General features: G+C 42.0%; 1 protein-coding gene across 3 annotated transcripts in view; it reads left to right on the top strand.

The window, feature by feature from the left end:
• Positions 1-16,429, top strand: part of LOC121872760 (endoglucanase 4-like) — a 37,182-nt gene extending 20,753 nt beyond the window's left edge. For all 3 annotated transcript variants that reach the window (XM_042375814.1, XM_042375813.1, XM_042375812.1), the window contains 5 exons: positions 9,609-9,777; positions 10,226-10,390; positions 10,669-10,817; positions 15,877-15,976; positions 16,174-16,429. In XM_042375814.1, the coding sequence (XP_042231748.1) occupies positions 9,609-9,777; positions 10,226-10,390; positions 10,669-10,817; positions 15,877-15,976; positions 16,174-16,281 (691 nt within the window). In that variant the 3' untranslated portion in view covers positions 16,282-16,429. The remainder of the gene's footprint in view (positions 1-9,608; positions 9,778-10,225; positions 10,391-10,668; positions 10,818-15,876; positions 15,977-16,173) is intronic.
• The last annotated feature ends 1,295 nt before the right edge of the window (positions 16,430-17,724 follow it).

The following is a 17,724-nucleotide window of genomic DNA, read 5'->3' as shown; positions in this document are numbered from 1 at the left end:
CAGGAGCGATCAAACCATGACTGTAAAGTGAAAGTTTTGACAGAAGATGGGATAAATGCACTCATACCACCCTTGTATAACCTCAGCAATGCTGTCAGCACATACCGAGGCGTCCTCAGTGGAAAAACAACATTCATCCCAAGGAAAGTCAAAGAAGAATTCTTGCAAGGATTGCCAGTTTGCCCTCCGAAAGTGCCATAGTTGGCGTTTAGAGGAGGGTGGGAAAGGTGGTCGTGCCCAATTTGTTTTAATATAAATAAGATTGTGATCAGAAGACCCTCCGGGGGCAGAAATTAAGTATGAATAGCGTGAGGGTTTAGAGGTAAAACAAAGATCAAAAATGTTAGTAAGTTGATCTTGTCTATCAGGAACACGTGTATGGTGATTAATTATTTGTTACAGATCATTAAGTAAGGAAAAAGAGAGTGCCTCAGCTCCAGCTGGGTCTTCCTTTGCAGAGCCAAGCCACTCTCTGTGATGTACATTGAAATCCCCCATGTAGAGGTTCTCGGTGTTGGGGTGTGTGGATAGCAACGACTTATGGCAAGAAGTGAGATAGTCAAAGAATTCATATAGTTGGTAGAGTTGGGAGACCAGTATAGGAAACAAAGAAAAATAGTCATAGTTGGTATATATATTTTGAACCAGATGACATCATAAAGAGAAGATTCAAGATCCGTGAGTCTAGCCATAGGTGTACGTGTGTTGCAGTAGGCGCATACACCTCCTTTAGAACGGAAAGGGACATAAAAGTTGTAGTTGGAGACTTGAAAAAGGTTTGGGTGAAGCTGCTTTGGTCAGAAAATGAAGTGTGAAAAAAGCCGATCCTCCAGCAACCCGCGGTGACGTCAGTTGAGGCCCCAGTAGTTTGATGATGATCTGGTCGGCCCTGGGGTCCATAACCTTCCCGACCAGTGGTACCCATCCGAGAAGGCCCCGATTTAATATTATTGTCAACTGATATCATAGGAGAATAAAAGAGTAGAAAGAATAGAAGAGATCAAGAGTGAGAAAGGTTATATATGTTGTGTTGTCAATAGTAAGAGAGACAATTGAGTCCTTGCAATTGTGTGCAAATGAAGCAGAAAGACAGATCAGCAACCTGGGACATGGTCACAATTTTCGTGATCTCATATGTCAGCAGGGTCTACCATTAAACAACACATTATGCTTCCAATATCTTGCCAGGCCGTAGTACCTCCCTGTTTGGTAGGTGCCTTGTACCTACTTCTGGTATATTGTGGTGAATGTGTTATGTGTTGCATATTGTGGTGAATATGTATCATATGGTGTGTATTGTGGTGCATAGGTGTGATGTGTTGTTTATTGTGTTGGATATGTGTCATGTGATGTGTATTGTGGTGCATAGGTGTCATATGTTGAATATTCTGGTGAATGTATTGTGTTGTGTTTTGTGGTGAATGTGTTATGTATTGTGGTGAATGTGCTGTATGTTGTGTATTGTGGTGAATATGTGTCATGTGTTGAGTATTGTGGTGAGTGTGTCATGTAATGTATAATATGGTGCATAGATGCCATGTGTTGCATATTGTGGTGAATGTGTTATGTGTTGTGTATTGTGGTGAATGTGTCATGTGGAGATAACACTTATCTTATTGGCTATTCGGAATAAACGATACAAATATTAGTAAATTAAATTTTAAGAAAATTGATAAAGAAAGTGAACATAAGTTGTGAAAGTTAGAAGACTAGGAACACAGGGAGACTTTTCCATGTAAGTTATGTTGACTGAATGGAGAACTCGAAGTTTTTCCGATGTCTAGGAGTGGATGTGTGAGCCTTATAACATGGTGAGTGATGAGGTGAAATAAAAAATCAACAAAGGGAAAGAAGTAGTAAAAGAATTGAGGAATATATGGAGAGATATATTATACCGTCAACATGTTAATGGAGAAGTGAATGAAGAGGAAAAATTTTCCACCAACATTAAAAGCAACAGGGGTGTGGAATATGGCCTTTTCATGCAAGAGGAAGGAACAAATTAGAATGGGCAGATAAGGATGTTAAAGAACAATATGTGAAGTAAATAGTCTGTAAAGAAGTAAATAAAAAAGTGAGAAGAAATGAAATGAAAGACATGTCGGGCAGAAGGTGGATTATATAGTTTACTCAGGTGATATGAATATATAGAGCGAATATATAAACTCAGACACTTTACTTCCCACTTTACTCCTTGCCATCTAAGCAATGTTTACACCCATCATACACGAAAGGGATTATCCGCTCTTAGTTTGTTTATCAAAATATATCACCTCCTGATAAGGGTTGTTGAACACAAATAAAACATCTAACCTTTAAAAGAAGTAAGCATATACTACATGTTATTAACGAAAGTCTCTGGGACAAAGTGTCAGCTGTGCCGCATGCATTATTGTTCTTATGTGTCAAGAGTAAATATGTTAAAAATACCAAATGACAACAAGAGATCAGTAGTGCAAATAAAACAGCAACTCTTATAGTCACCATCACCAGCAGGTCAGTAAACACCAGGGGTCAATGTCACTGGCAGGTCAGTAACCAGGTGGTTAGTATCATCGGTAGGTCAGTAAAACCGGGGTCAGTATCACCGGCAGGTCAGTAACACCGGAGTCACTATCACCGGCAGGTCAGTAACCCCGGGGTCAGTATCACCAGTTGGTCAGTATCCCAGGGGTCAATATCACCATCAGGTCACTAACACCGGGGTCAGTATCACCGGCAAGTCAATGTCCCCGGGGTCAGTATCACTGGCCAATCAATAACCCTGGTGTCATTAACACCAGTAGGTCAGTAACCCTGGTGTCAGTAACACCAGTAGGTCAGTAACCCCGGGGTCAGTATCACCGGCAAGTCAATATGCCCGGGGTCAGTATCGCTGGCCAATTAATAACCCTGGTGTCATTAACACCAGTAGGTCAGTAACCCTGGTGTCATTAACACCAGTAGGTCAGTAACCCTGGTGTCATTAACACCAGTAGGTCAGTAACCCTGGTGTCATTAACACCAGTAGGTCAGTAACCCTGGTGGCATTAACACCAGTAGGTCAGTACATTTCATGAAGGATGCATTGAACAGGCTGTTCCACCATCACTGCTTCAATTTGTATGCATGATCGAACATGGTGCAGATATCAAATCCCAACTCCAGCATGGCGCTTCGAAGTCTGACCTTGCTAAGTCACAGCTCTTACAGTACAACTGCTTTGCCAACTACAAGGTAGAAACGCAAATCCACAGACACTCCAAGGACCACGAGACACCTTTTACTATCTACGTCGGCATGTCTGTGTTTGCTAAGACAAGCAAGAGGCAGCTCACCGACATGCTGCATGAAAATGGGGTCAGCATTTCATATGACAGAGTTCTACAATTATCAGCCCAGCTAGGAGAAGCAGTTGTATGCCAGTACGTGGAAGATGGAGTGGTGTCTCCACCAATCTTGAGGAAGCAGTTGTTCACGACTTCAGCAGTGGACAACATTGACTACAACCCCACTGCGACTATGGCCAAAACGTCCTTCCATGGGACCAGTGTGTCCTCATGTATGACAGATCTAGTGCAGCCACTGGTGTAGAGGAGGCAAGACTAACTGTCTTTTCCCGCAAGCAGAGACCATATGACTCCATTCCACCAACCCAGACAGCCCTCAAGGAACATGCAAGGCGGGCTTCCTACCAGGCTGGTATCATCTGGGGACAGGCAACAATCTCCAATCCAGAAACCAGCAGTCCTGTCAACTGGGAATGGACGCAGAAGGGAGAGTCATGGCAGATACGTTGGACGACTCTTCCCCCGATTGCGACATGCTGTCAGGAGCTGACCAAATGTTCCTGTAAGAAAGACTGCAAACAGAGATGCAAATGCTTTCGCTCTTGACTTTCCTGCACAGTATTTTGCAGTAAATGCACAAAGATGTACTGTCAGGAGAAGTCACAGGAACCAATGCAAAGAGTGAGTACTTTCTTTTTTCAGTAAGTTCTTTTTTGTTAAATTTTTTTACTAAAAGTGTTATTTTATGTGGATAAAAATGTTACAATGGACTTAAAACTATAAACAATCATCTGAGCATGCTTGAAAACATACATATCGACACCAAGATCACTCAGATTGACCAACTACATCAATTTCTATAAGAAAAATCAACTGCCAATCAGGCAGACTTGGCTAGTAACCATTAGAGAATTACCATGTCAAATTTGGTGCTTGTATCACCATTTGCATGATTCTCTTGAAAAATTGCTGCCCCACTATTTAGAGTTTTACATACTAATGGATTAATTGGTCTTCCAACGTTCAAACACAATATGGTAGATGTCCAGCCAAGTCGACATACTATCACTTTTTGTAGCATTGCCTATCTTGCCATGCACAATTCTTTTCCATTGCTCACCGCCAGGGTGAATGTTTTTACCAACTCTCCTACTCCGAGGAAGATGGATCCCGAATCCCAGCATATCCCAAACCCTACCGATTCATTTTCCCGGCTTGAATATAACAGCAAAAAATGGATTGTTGTACCTGTAGTCTTAACAGATCCTCTGTATTTTCTGAATGGTGAAATAACCAAGGCCACTGTTTGCTTACCTGACGTTTTCACTGAGACTGATGTAGTCTGTCTTTCATGTGAATCTACATTGAGTATGATTCGTCCTGGTGGTTTAACAGATGTCCTCGTTCTCCACAGATCTGGCGCTCCCAGAATATTGAAGCAGGGATATTGGTTATGTGATTACCTGGTTTACTATACTAGTGTTGTTCTACAGCCTACACAATTCCCAATTGGTAGTGTTACACATACGCTCACACAGACCAGACAGGAGAGGATAGATCAAATAGCACCCTCAAGGCAAAAATAGGCTCATCGAGCTGCTTGGCGCATATAGAAAGATTGTAGCTTTACTTTGCGTGCCACTAGGTCAGGCGAGTTTAACTACACATTACATATCTTTAAACCTGGATACAAACCCGCGCTGTAGTACAAGACATGGTTCAACAGATGCTGGAACAAGAAGTTATCACACATTCAAAGACCCCTTGCAATAGCCCATTGGTTTTAGTCCCTAAGAAGGATGGTGATTGGTATCGAGTCATTGGTTTTCGGTGAGTCAACGAAGAAACTATCCCGGATAGGCACCCAATACCTGTTCCGGGCAATATATTGTAATTTTTTAGCAAAGATATTGCTGTGTTTAGTAACCTTGATCTGAGCAAATATTGACAAATTCCCCTTGACGGGAAATCTCGTGAGATTACTGCTTTTAGTACTCCTTTGGGCCATTTTAAATTGCTACGTATGCCTTTCGGTCCTCGAAATGCCCCAATGACTTTTCAAAGGATGATCAACACTTTGTTTGGGGGGTTTAATCGGCAACACAGTGTATGCCTATTTATATGATCCCATCATAGTCAGTAAGGATGTAGATAGTCATCTTGCTAAACTCCACGAAATTTTCCTGAAAATTTTACAGCGGGACTTAAAGTTAAACTTCCTAAATGTGAATTTTTAAAATCAAGAATACAATAATCCTTGGTCATGTAGTTGACAGAGACGGCATTCATACAGTTGACGGCAAGGTCAAAACCGCTACACAATTTCCACATCCACGTCCACGACCACATCCACGTCCACGGCCACGTCCACGTCCAAGTCCACGTCGTTTTTTTGGTTTATCTGGATATTATCGTTCTTTTACTCAAGAAGGGTGCGACTTTTGTCTGCAATGATGAACAAGTGGCTAGTTTTATTGCATTAAAGACGGAACTTACCAATGCACCTTTTTTAGCATTTCCTGACAACACTTTGTGTACTGACGCTTCAGGACAGGGGCTAGGAACTGTACTCATGCAGCTGAACACACCCCGACGCTTTGACAAGACACTTAGCTCCAGTGACTTCTGTATCTTCGTTCACTCTCACAATTACGGGATAAGCAACGATTTGATCCCCTGTGGTCTACAGTTATTTTCGCTCTAGAGTCGGGGGAGGAGGCTAATCTCCCGAAGTTACCTCTTCCGTTCAGTCAACTTGAACCACGGTAAGACATACTCATCCGCTGCAGACCGAATGCACAGGAAACTGTCACTCAAATTATTGTACATGATACTCTACGAATGGGGGATGGCCCAATTCAGCGCCGCCAATTCAGCGCCGCCGCTTCAGCGCCAGCCCATTTCAGCGCCGAGACCTTTCAGCGCCTGTGCGTTCCGTTCAACTCAGAAGCTATCTGTCTTTTATTAACGTGGTATAACACTGTATACTACACTTGATTTATATTATGTTGTATTCAACTTATTAATAGGTTAGGTTAGGTTAGGTTAGGTTAGGTTAGGTTAGGTTAGGTTAGGTTAGGTTAGGTTAGGTTAGGTTAGGTTAGGTTATTGATTTGGTGGCGCTGAAACGGTGGCGCTGAAACGGTGGCGCTGAATAGTCTGGCGCTGAAATGGGCTGGCGCTGAAACGGCGGTGCTGAAACATCGGCGTTGGAATGGCGGCGCTGAATCGCACCCTACCCCTACGAATGGTGGTACTAACTCTGTACCACAATGTACTTTAAGCAGGCCATCCCGGGCGTGACAAATGCTGAGCGGAAATTAGAAAATTTTTCTATTGGGATACAATGAAAAAAGACATCGAGCAGCACATTGCTAAATGCTTAACGTGTGCTCCTCACAAGGGTACTACATTTCAACCCGCTCCAATGCTGGAATACCTTACACCTGAACGTCCGTTTGACACAGTTGCCATTGACTTGTTACAACTTCCGACGGGTCACCAACGATCCTCATACGTATTGGGGAGTGTTGAACATTTCTCTAGATTTGTGATTTTAGTCTCACTGCAGGATAAATCAGCCGGATCTGTGGCGCACATCCTAGTCATGCACCTCATATGCTCTTTTACTACACCCAAGGTTCTTCTCTCCGACAACGGATTAGAGTTCAAGAATCAACTTTTAGCACGAATTTACCAGTAATATGGTATCCAACAAAGCTTCATTACAGCTTATCACCCACCCACAGGTGAATGGTATTGGTGAAAAAAACAATAGCAAAATTCTTGAAATTCTTAGACACATTGTGAATCCAATGTACATGGGTCGATCAATAACTGCATGGGCCAATCACACTACTTTTGTTTGTGGCACAGACGAATGTTTGCCTTATGACGTACTTACAAGAACTCCTCAACCCGTATAAAACACGGATGATTACGTTAACAAGCAAATTAACGTTTTTCAAAGATCCACCGTAAAGTACGGACACATTTAGCAACGTCACGCGCTGAAATGATTTATCAGCAACACAAACAGGCGACGCTGTCATGGTAGGAGAACCTGAACGAATCTCCAAACTTTTGCCCAAATTTTCAGGCTCATTCCTGATTACCGCTAAGGAAATAGGCAAAAAATTTTAAATTCTGAAACCTAACACAGAAACAGCAGAGTAGTACATGCGGACAGACTTAAATGGGTACACCCAGAGTTACAACCCAGGGTTGTCAATGATATCTCAGATACATCTGCTCAACAGCAAACACATCAAGTACACCAACTGTATCTAATGATTATCGTTTAAAACTATGTTCTGCAAACCGATTGTAAGATTTTTATTTCAATTTTTATATAACAAGCTCACTGCAGAAAATTTATACCAATGACAAGCTCATTGTGGAAAAGATATACCAATGACATGCTCGTTGCAGAAATGTATACCAATGACAAGCTCATCTAGGAAAAGAAATACCAATGACATGCTTATTGAGGAAAAATGATACCAGTGACAAGCTCATTGCAGCAAAGTGATACTAATGTGTTTCTCCTATTCATATCTTATACCAATGACAAGCACATTGCAGATTTATTAACACAAGTCTTAGATGTTTGCTTATACACTCATGATTAATTTTAACCCCTAATTTTCAAAACACGAATGGTTGTATTTTTTCTCGCTTGTCCCAGAATCAATGCTACCACATACTTTTACTTTTATTCACAGTGCATTGTTCCCACTGCATGACAAATGCAACCTTTCCCAATCCATGCAATGACACACTTGTGGCCCTGGAAAAACAAAATGAACATTAGTAGTGCCTGATTACTTCTCTTCTTTTTTAGCAGTGGATGATTCTAAGTGATGTCATTGTGTAAATCGGCTTATCTATATTTGTATGTATGTCCAGCCTAGCATTCTCGTTTATTCCTGCTGCAGAAGGAATATGTGAACTGGCACCCATACAAACGAGTGCTCACACAGCACTTACACAATGTATTTATACACTTAGTTCCACGAAAACGGTGTTTTAAGCACTTTGTATGATTATATGGCACCAGACTATTGTAAACTTACCAGTCATTGTGCAGTCATAACCTTGCCAGCCCATCACTATTTTTTGCTTTAAATTTGATTTTAACTTAAAATCTGATACCTTTATTTCTTTTTAATGTTAATATTGCTCTCAGCAAACTCAATCTAGTTTCTATCAATTCAGCATTATTTGCTTTACTCAATGAAACATAAACCCCTTCATATGAAGATAGTTTGCATTTTATTTTTATTCGAGTTTTGTTAATCCCAGTTTAGTGATATCAACTTCCATTCTCCTTTTATAAATTCTATGGTTGTTTTGCATTTACAGACATATCTCTTCAAAAGTTGCAGTTATACATTTTAAGGCTCTCACACATAAGGCACTTAAGGCTAGCAATTCAGACACTCAACCTCGGTTGTAGATTCCTCAGTTTTGCTGCAGTACATTTTATCTTTTATAATATGGCTAAAAACATCCATAGATATTTTATACTACATGGTTAATTTACTCCTTGCTGAATTCGGAAGGTGGTGGCCGAGCATTGTATTAGCCCCTGTCAAACAGACAGTAATTCTTATATAAATGTGGGTTACATACATTTTGTTTATATAATTATATCACCCAAAGTAACTAGCATATGAGCCATGAGTAGTCATCAAGTGGACATGTGACGGTGGATCTCCACTGAACGCTCATACCTTGACTGTAAAGACATCAATTAAATAGCCGGTTTCTTGTCCATATATCTCCCATCTCTCTCCCTTATTAACGTTTACAGCTCATAGCATTAATTATGGTGATATCCTAATTATTGTACATTTGCTTATTTTCTAATAAGTGGAGAAAGACCATTTGGGTTTGAAAATTTAAACCATAAACATTTTTGAATGTTACTTCCAGTGCACCTTCAATACTGACTCTACAGACTCTTTATCAGTGATTACAACAAGTAAACTGAGGGTAACAAGGTCAGTAACCCCGAGGTCAATATCACCAGCAGGTTAGTAACCCCAGGGTTAGTAACATCAGCAGGTCAGTAACCCCAGGGTTACTAACATCAGCAGGTCAGTAACCCCGGGATCAGTAACGTTGGTATATCAGTAACCCTTGGGTCAGCAACACTAAGAGGTCAGTAACCTTTGGGTCAATAACACTATTAGTTCAGTAACTCTGGGGTCAGTAAACGATTAGGTCAGTAACCCCGATGTCAGTAACATTAGTCGGTTAGTAACCCCTGGATTAATAACACTAGTAGGTCAGTAAAAATAGGACATGGGTGACTGTAACTTTCCTCTCCCTCAGCTCCAGCAACGGCTTCGGCGACGAGCTTTGCTGGGCAGCGCTATGGTTGGCTCGAGCCACAGGAGACCCCAGCTACATCTTCAAGGCTCGAGACCACTGGGACGAGTTTAACTTCTTAGAGGGTGAAAGCGACATGTTTTCCTGGGACGACAAGATACCTGGAATCTTTGTAAGTTATTTTTAAAGGAAGAATTCCGGTAATAATGTTGTAATATAATATTCCACATAGAATTAATGCAATTTTTACCTCTAGGTGCCACCATGGTTGAACCCTACACCAAAAAGGTTAAAATTGTTTACACTGATTTACCTGTGTATTTTATAGGTTTTGATATATAGTATTCTACATAACGATTAAATAATGTAAGAGACAATCCAATTACTGGGACATACTCAGAGGTAAATTATATTTACCTCCTTGAAATACTACAAAGAGTAATGACCTATGTTAAAGTTCTTTATGCTCATTAAATGACAACAATCCAGCAGCACATCATTTCATGTTGCTGATATACCTTGTGGCATGCTAGTTTAGTCTTTCACCAAAACCATTTAGGACTGGAAGTTAAAAGCTTATCCACTAAGTTAAACGGCCATATTTATCGTCCCTGATACAGTCACTCTTCTGGATGCTGGACAACTCCAGTGAGTATCCTGACGCCCTCAGGAACTACCTGGACTGGCTAAAGACCACTGCATCATACACCCCGGAGGGTCTAGTTTTCTTGGGTGACAAGGGCTCTAACCGCTATGCTGCCAACGCCGCCTTCATCTCTCTCTTTGTTAGTTCCTTCTATAAGAAATATTTAAAATCTTGTAATCCTTCAGACAAAATACGAGCGATGAAATAGTGCATATCCATCTACACATTTGAGGGATAATATGAGAGAAAATATCGTGAAACAATTCCGAGTTGATCTGTATAAAGATGATACAATTCACTAGTTTTGATTTTGTTTCTCTAAATGTCGTCAGGCAAAAATATTTCATATAAATGTTACGAGTGATTACTACCAAAATTTATCGTATTGCATGTAATAATATATCTTGGATCTTTCAGGCCGCCAAGAATGGTATGGACACTGAAGCTAACCAGAAGTGGGCAAGGGAACAGATGGGTCAACTATTAGGCGACAACTCCCGTTACAGCAGATCCTTCGTGGTGGGCTACGGCCAGAACCCCCCTCAGAGGCCCCATCATCGTTCTAGGTACACACACACACACACACACACACACACACACTCTACTTCTACTTCTACTACTACTTTTTTTGTCTAATGTGGCCTCCAGCCTCCCCCAATAGCCATACCTTCGTCGCCATTTAATTACCTTAATATTAAATATCCTAATACATAAGTAGCTATCCTAGCTGGGTTGAGTTAGTTGAGCGGCAGATCTATGCGGCATTCAGTGACTGTTGCCTCATAGTCAATACCTGCAACTGCTGTCGGCTTTGGGGCCCTTGAGGCAGAGCAAAGCAGAACTCAGGAGAGAGAAGGACAGTTGACATAACTTCTGGGCTGCTGCTTCTGTTCGGATAGCACCTCCGCGAGTCTGGCATAGAAACATCTTGCACTTGGTCCCATCCCACCAGAGGTTGTGAACACTAGAGGAGTGAAGCTGCCCTGATCAAGGTTTTGAATTTTCTCCCCATATGCCCTTTTCTTGTCGTTCCCGTTCCTCCTGTGTGCAGCATCAAGAGCTAAACTACGGTGACATGCGGCCATGGGATAAAAAATCCTGATGTCGAAGAAGGCTCGCTGTCTGCGCGTCAAGAATCCTCGAGCAATGACGTCAACACGGGATAATTGGATGTATTTGAAGTCCTATGTTGGAAATTCTCACCGTCCAGTGGAAGGAAGGTCGGTTCTACCCTGACATCACGACTGATTTCCTTCAACATATTTGCTGTGAAATCCCTTACTTCGCCATGACTCATGCATATGAAGCCCCCTTTTTTGAACACCATGGAGTGATCGACGTCATAGGAAGAGCCACATAGGCATTGGGAAGGTTAACCTTCTACTGACCTACCGTACCTTAGAGCAATGGCATCTGTAAATTCTTGTTTATTGAGACTGAAACCATTTGCCCTTATCGGTAACATAGTTAACCAGTTTAAGGCGCTCGCGTAATGCGCTGTAGCTACTTTTGTTTTTTTAATTCTCTGGTACTTGCAGCATCAGTTGCTGAAACTTATCACTTTAACCGTGCTGTCGTTCTGTCGTAATGGAACGTCGAATCTTGTTTACTTCGCTGCGTTCTGAGCTATTATGTGGTCAGTGAGGGCTGCCGCGAGGCACTGCAAGGAGTGATCTTTCTGCTGGGGTTAAGTAAAGAGGTTTCACTAATTTGGGAAATAAATTGACGCTGATAGCTTCTTCCAGAAGGTGGAGGAGGGGTACGATATCAGGGATAGTGCGCATCAGGTAGTTCCAGTGATGCTTGACTCCGTGGGTGAATGCAGCAAAAGCCGCATGTGGTTCTGTGTTAGCAATATCTAACAGAGATTGGATTTCCCTGACCCACTCATTCACCTTTCCCGTTACAAGCACAGTCTTGAAGTCCGTCGTGCCGTTTACTGCACAAGGTGTGTTTGGCCATCCTTTGTTATTTTGATCTCACTTCCACCGAACACCTCCATTGCCCGTTCATAATGTTCTGGCTTCACAATGAGGAAAGACTTGCTAGCATTTGTGTGGTACCCTATGGTATTTGTGAACCATATGATGTTATCATGTCCCACCACTTTTTGATGTCCTCCACTTTTCCTGCTACTGTGAGGCCTATTGTTTACATTGCCATTGCAACAGGGTCCCCCTGCATTGGTTGTATGATGGTATCACCTCTTAGAGCCTTGATGTTTACTATATAGAGGTCTGATGGATTCCTATAGGTGCTTTCAACATACACTGCAAAGATTGGACACTTGATCTTGATGTTGTGCAGAGTGGCCTTGCAGTTAAGCATGTTGAATGTGTTGGAAGCGCCAACCAGGGGAACTGACTCACAATCACGCTGCTCAAATATCGTTGCCATGGCGTGAATGGCAGCTTCCCCTTCAGCCTGGTGGCCAGCACAAACTTGCAGGTTCCCTGCCCTGACATCATTCTTTATCACCTCCATTATGCATTTTCCGATGATCTGCCTCAGCACTTCCCCCACCCCTCTATGCCTACATTCTGGATTCCTATCCAGGGGAATGAGGCGGCAGGCCGTCAGAGCATGGAGGTGGTGGCAGCTCGAGGTTGCTAGCTTTCTTGCAAGGGCGGCAATAGCAGTGTAGATATCACTTGCTACGGGGCCAAACTTGTTAGTACTGAGCATGACTCTTCAACCGTTTCATGCAGACCTAAAGGGCCAACCCCTCCCTGAGTTTTCAGTGTTTTTTTCACACCATCCCTCCTGTTATTTTCTCGAACAGGACAGCATTTGGTGGGATATATTCACCCTGGGACCTGATGCCTCCATTTTTACTTGCCGGGGGATGTTTTTCCTTCAGTTGTTTTAATGTCTCTCTGTTTATTGACAGAACGCCACTGGAGGATTCCTCTGTGAGAGATCTTACCGCCAAAGACACTTTCTCCACGCGCATTTTGTTCCAAACTTTCTTGCAACGTCATCGATGTTTTGCTTTCCGCCTCCTATAAATTTTTGTCTCTCCTGCAGTGTTCTTGCTGCCACATTTTCTTTGTGCTTAGTTCTTGCGTGTGTCCTCTGACATAATAGATGGGGCATTATTGCCAGTATTTAAAGGGGCATGGAAGTAGTACTGAGTGTACTCGGTTATGAGGCGAGTCATCACCCGAATCATTTCTTCGGTGGCCGCGCACTTGGGTGGTTCAAACAGGTTAGCTGGCGACCACCTGACAATTTCTGAGTAAGTTTCTTTAACCCATATGCCCGCATTTTCCATCGACATGCCATTCCACTGTAGTGGCTGTCTGTCATTCACCTCGTGGACATCTGCTACTATTGGAGCAGCGTTTATTGGTACTACATTTTCAAGATGAGTAGACTCACTGCTATCATTTAGAATATTGTCGGGCGGTTATGTCTGGGCGATATTCCCTGTGGCCTCTTGTTTCGGATCCCTGCCGTGTGGATTTCTGCAATTTTGTCCCTTTCTGCAAACCACACTACTACTCCTACTTTGCTGTCGCTAGGAATCGAATTTGATGATAATCCAACTATGATAAAATATGAGTTATTAAAGAGGTCACCCTCATTGGTGAGCTTTGAGGTAACTTGAGAGGCAGGTACGGGGGCAGTCCACAGATGTTGCACGTGTGAAGAGCTACATCTAGTGTAGGAGAGGCCGCGGCAGTATCTTTCCGGCACTGGCGATTGTCTGCTTCGTTATTCAGTCGGGCTTACTCGAAAGTATTGACGCTCCTCCAAGCATTACGGCGTGGAGTTATCGTCTCCAAGGTGAGGGGCGTTGCTTTGGCACTTTTCAGGTTGTCTTAATACTATCTCTTCCGTTTCCCGCCAGCGTTACGTTTACCATTCGTTAGGTGATAGTATAAAGTAGGTGCTTTAGCAGTCTACTGGCGTTTATTTGAGCAACATGGCCAGTCCAACGTAGCTGTTCATTGATAAATGTAGCCTCGATGCTCCTACAGTTGGTGTTTGTCCTTCCCAACGAACCTGGAGGACAGAACGTAGCCTACGTTGGTGAAAGTTTTCAAGTGCCTTGAAGTGCCTCCTGTATGCGACTTATGTCTCGTTGCCATATAGCGGGGTGAGGTGGGACCACTGATCGATATATTGTACATGCAATTTCAGCTCCTTACGGCTGAAGACATGGGTACGGAGTTTGCCAAAGGCTTGAGATGCACATTTGATTCGATGCTGAATATCTTCACCGATGTCCGTGGTGGTGGACAGGTGGGAGCTAAGGTACTGAAAATGGATAACATTAGAGAGGGTAGTAACGTTAACCTGGATGAATGGTGGAGGTATGGTTGAGCCAGTGGCAGGCCGAAAGAGAATCTGAGTGTTACGTACATTCACCGCAAGTCCGAAGTGTGCGTATGCATCTGAGTAGGTGTTCAGGATAACCTGTAGGTCGCGTTCAGTGTGAGCGACTTGAGTGAGGTTGTCTGCATATTGAAGTTCAGTGATGGAGGTGGCTGACACCTTTGTTCCTACCTAGAGTCGTCGTATGAAAAGTTCCTTCATCTGGTACTGGATATCCACCCCGCCGGCTAAATTGGCACTGGCAAGAATAAAGAGGGCAGGCAAAAAAGTGGAAAGGAGAGACGGTGCCAGTACACATCCTTGTCTTATCCCTGTTTAGATGTGAAAGAATTCTGACTGGGTGCCATTGTGCAGGATACTGCCTTTAATCGCCCCACAAAGGCGATTAATTTTGGTGGCTTCCCTGTTGCCTGAGTCGAAGGCCTTGGTGAGATTGACATAGGCCATGTACAAGTCACGACGCTGTTCTCTGTGGGCAACAAAGATCATGTCAGTGATGCCACGTGATGGCCCAAAGCCACCTTGAGATTCTGGAAGGAAGTTTATTTTGGAGGACTCGGGTGATAATCTTTTCAGTGGTAATTACCACCGTCTAAACTCTAACCGGTATCCCTTGTTCTTATAAATATTGACGATGAACGCGTTTTTTAAATCTTTGGGGATATCCTTCTTCTCCTATTTATTTTCCAGGAGAGAGTGGAGATGGGTGGTAAGTAGAGGTCCTCCTGCTTTATACTCTTTGGTGAGGAATCCGTCAGACACTGTTGCTTTGTTATATTTCATCTGATTGATGGCAGTAGCTACCTCATTCCAGGATGGTGGATATCTGAAACAGGTCAACTCTGGGTGCTCGAGGGGCCTGCTGGGTAGTCAGGACATCTACATCGGTCTTGCAATAGTCTCTTCACAGCGCTGACGGATGTCTTCTTCTTCTTTAATTAGGGAGTTAACCTCGGATGAGCGGAAGTGGGCAGCGAAATGAGTCGTTGGGCAATTCATTGTTTCAGTTGAATTAAAGATTCACGAATCTTGTGTTGATTCGAAAATTAAAATTTTTGCGTTTCTCTTTCACACACACACACACACACACTCCACCATAACTAACTTCTTATGCAATATGTAGATCATTTCTGCTAAGATTTTTAGTTGATAGATAATATATCTTTAGGGGCTTTAGGGAGTTTAGTAATATGAACTTAATAGTTAAAATACAGGGTATTCTAAACACCTTTCACGAGAGCTGCGAGTCGCACGGAGGTTCCTCATGTATTCCTTCTTCTCCAGTTCCTGCCCGAACCCTCCAGCGGACTGTTCAGGAGCTCTTGACAACTCCGGCCCCAACCCCCATGTCCTTTTTGGAGCCCTTGCCGCTGGACCCGCTGAGGTTGGTACTAGCAGGTCACATAAATATGGTCAAACTGAACTAACAAATAAGACATGTCTACGAGCATCTCAGCAAGAGAAGTATTTGTGAATTATTTAATTTTCTTTTTTATCTTCTTGCTGATTAACTCAACATGGTCGGGTCTCCCTATACATATCATTTTTCTTATGAATTAAGTTTTGTTTCTTCCTACCCAGAACGGTGACTACACAGACGACCGCAAGGATATAACTCACAATGGTGTGTCCTGCACCTACAACGCTGCCTTCACCGGGGCTCTCGCCGCCCTCGTTGAGATTAGTTAAAGGTCCCGATGTGTCCCTGAACATCTCTTCGGGAACTGCTTATACAGTTGAATTTTTTGCCAATCTTCCGTTTACTACGTTTTTCCTAATCGGATTAACACATTGGCTACACTCTTGGTGGAGCAGTAATAAAAATTGCAGAAATGTTGTCATCTTATATTCTTCACCTTTGTGTCCTCCACAGCCCACTGTACAACTGTCATTTGGTCTGTCTTTGAAAGTTTGTATAACTGACCGATATCAAACATATTCGATCACAAACTAAACTTACTCTTGTACGTTATTAAAACTGTTGGATTACTGTTATGGAAATAGTTATTGAGATGTGAACTGAGAGACCTGTTGTGAGTGACTCGAAGTCTATTTTTCGTAAGCCTTAACCAAGGTACTAAACAAGAATATTCCTGGCAAGGTGGTCACCAATATTTAGTGTGTCATCGTGACAAATGTAATATCTAGTGATTTCATAAGTCTATAAATACATCTGAATGGAGTAGTATTATTGGTCAGTGTTCCTAGTTTGGATAATGCAGTAACATAATAAGCTAAATCATCTTTTATCGATATCAAACTTTTTAATAACTGCTGAAAGTGTTAGCGTATTGACTAAATAACAAGGTTGGTTATTTTCCTTTTTGTACGATATCGATGAATTCATCTAATATATATAGCAGGTGACAATCCGCTGAAAAAGAGTGTTCATTGATATAGTAATGAAAAGATGAAGTTGATGTAGATGGTTTGAGAAGGAAGGGTAAATTATCAATACAGGTAAATATTGAAACTATAATAGAAGTACATTTTACAGGGGTGACACAGATAACTACAAGAAAGATTACGACAGGTAAGACTAAATTACTATAGTATTTACACGTTAACGTGGCCTGTAAGCCGCGCCCCTCGCCTATAAAAATAGCTGATTGGTTCAAAGAAAATGTTCGTGTAGATGTCCATTTATTCAAACTAAATAAGTTCACAATTGGTAAATAGACCTGTTTTTCTCTAAAATGATGTTAAATATCTGTAATATCAAAATGCAAATGATTTCAAGGCATTAGCACTTCAGAGAGGATATTATAAATTTTTAATGTTTATCATAAATGGTCGAAATCAGAGATGAAATTCGCTTTCGAATGAAATCTTGTCATCATTTCTTTGTTTTGTACTAAACATAAAGCAAACAAAAACAAATGATACCAAACATATAGCACAATAGGTAATAAAATACATTTTATACAGTTGGATATATCGTAAATCATTTATCTAATATACTATAGGACTAGGCGTGTCTGTGTGTGTGTGTGTGTGTTGTTGGCAGCCGAAACGGCACAATCGTTTTTCATCAAACTAGGTGAAAAAATCGCAAAAAAATCGCGAAATGGAACAAACCTGGTCCCATGTCGATGGTTTCTTTAGGAAGCCATTAATTAGCCATTTTATTTA

The sequence above is a fragment of the Homarus americanus genome, unplaced genomic scaffold (assembly GCF_018991925.1).
Source record: "Homarus americanus isolate GMGI-L3 unplaced genomic scaffold, GMGI_Hamer_2.0 scaffold39155, whole genome shotgun sequence".
Classification (NCBI taxonomy): domain Eukaryota; kingdom Metazoa; phylum Arthropoda; class Malacostraca; order Decapoda; family Nephropidae; genus Homarus; species Homarus americanus.
This window is presented reverse-complemented; position numbering and strand designations above follow the sequence as displayed.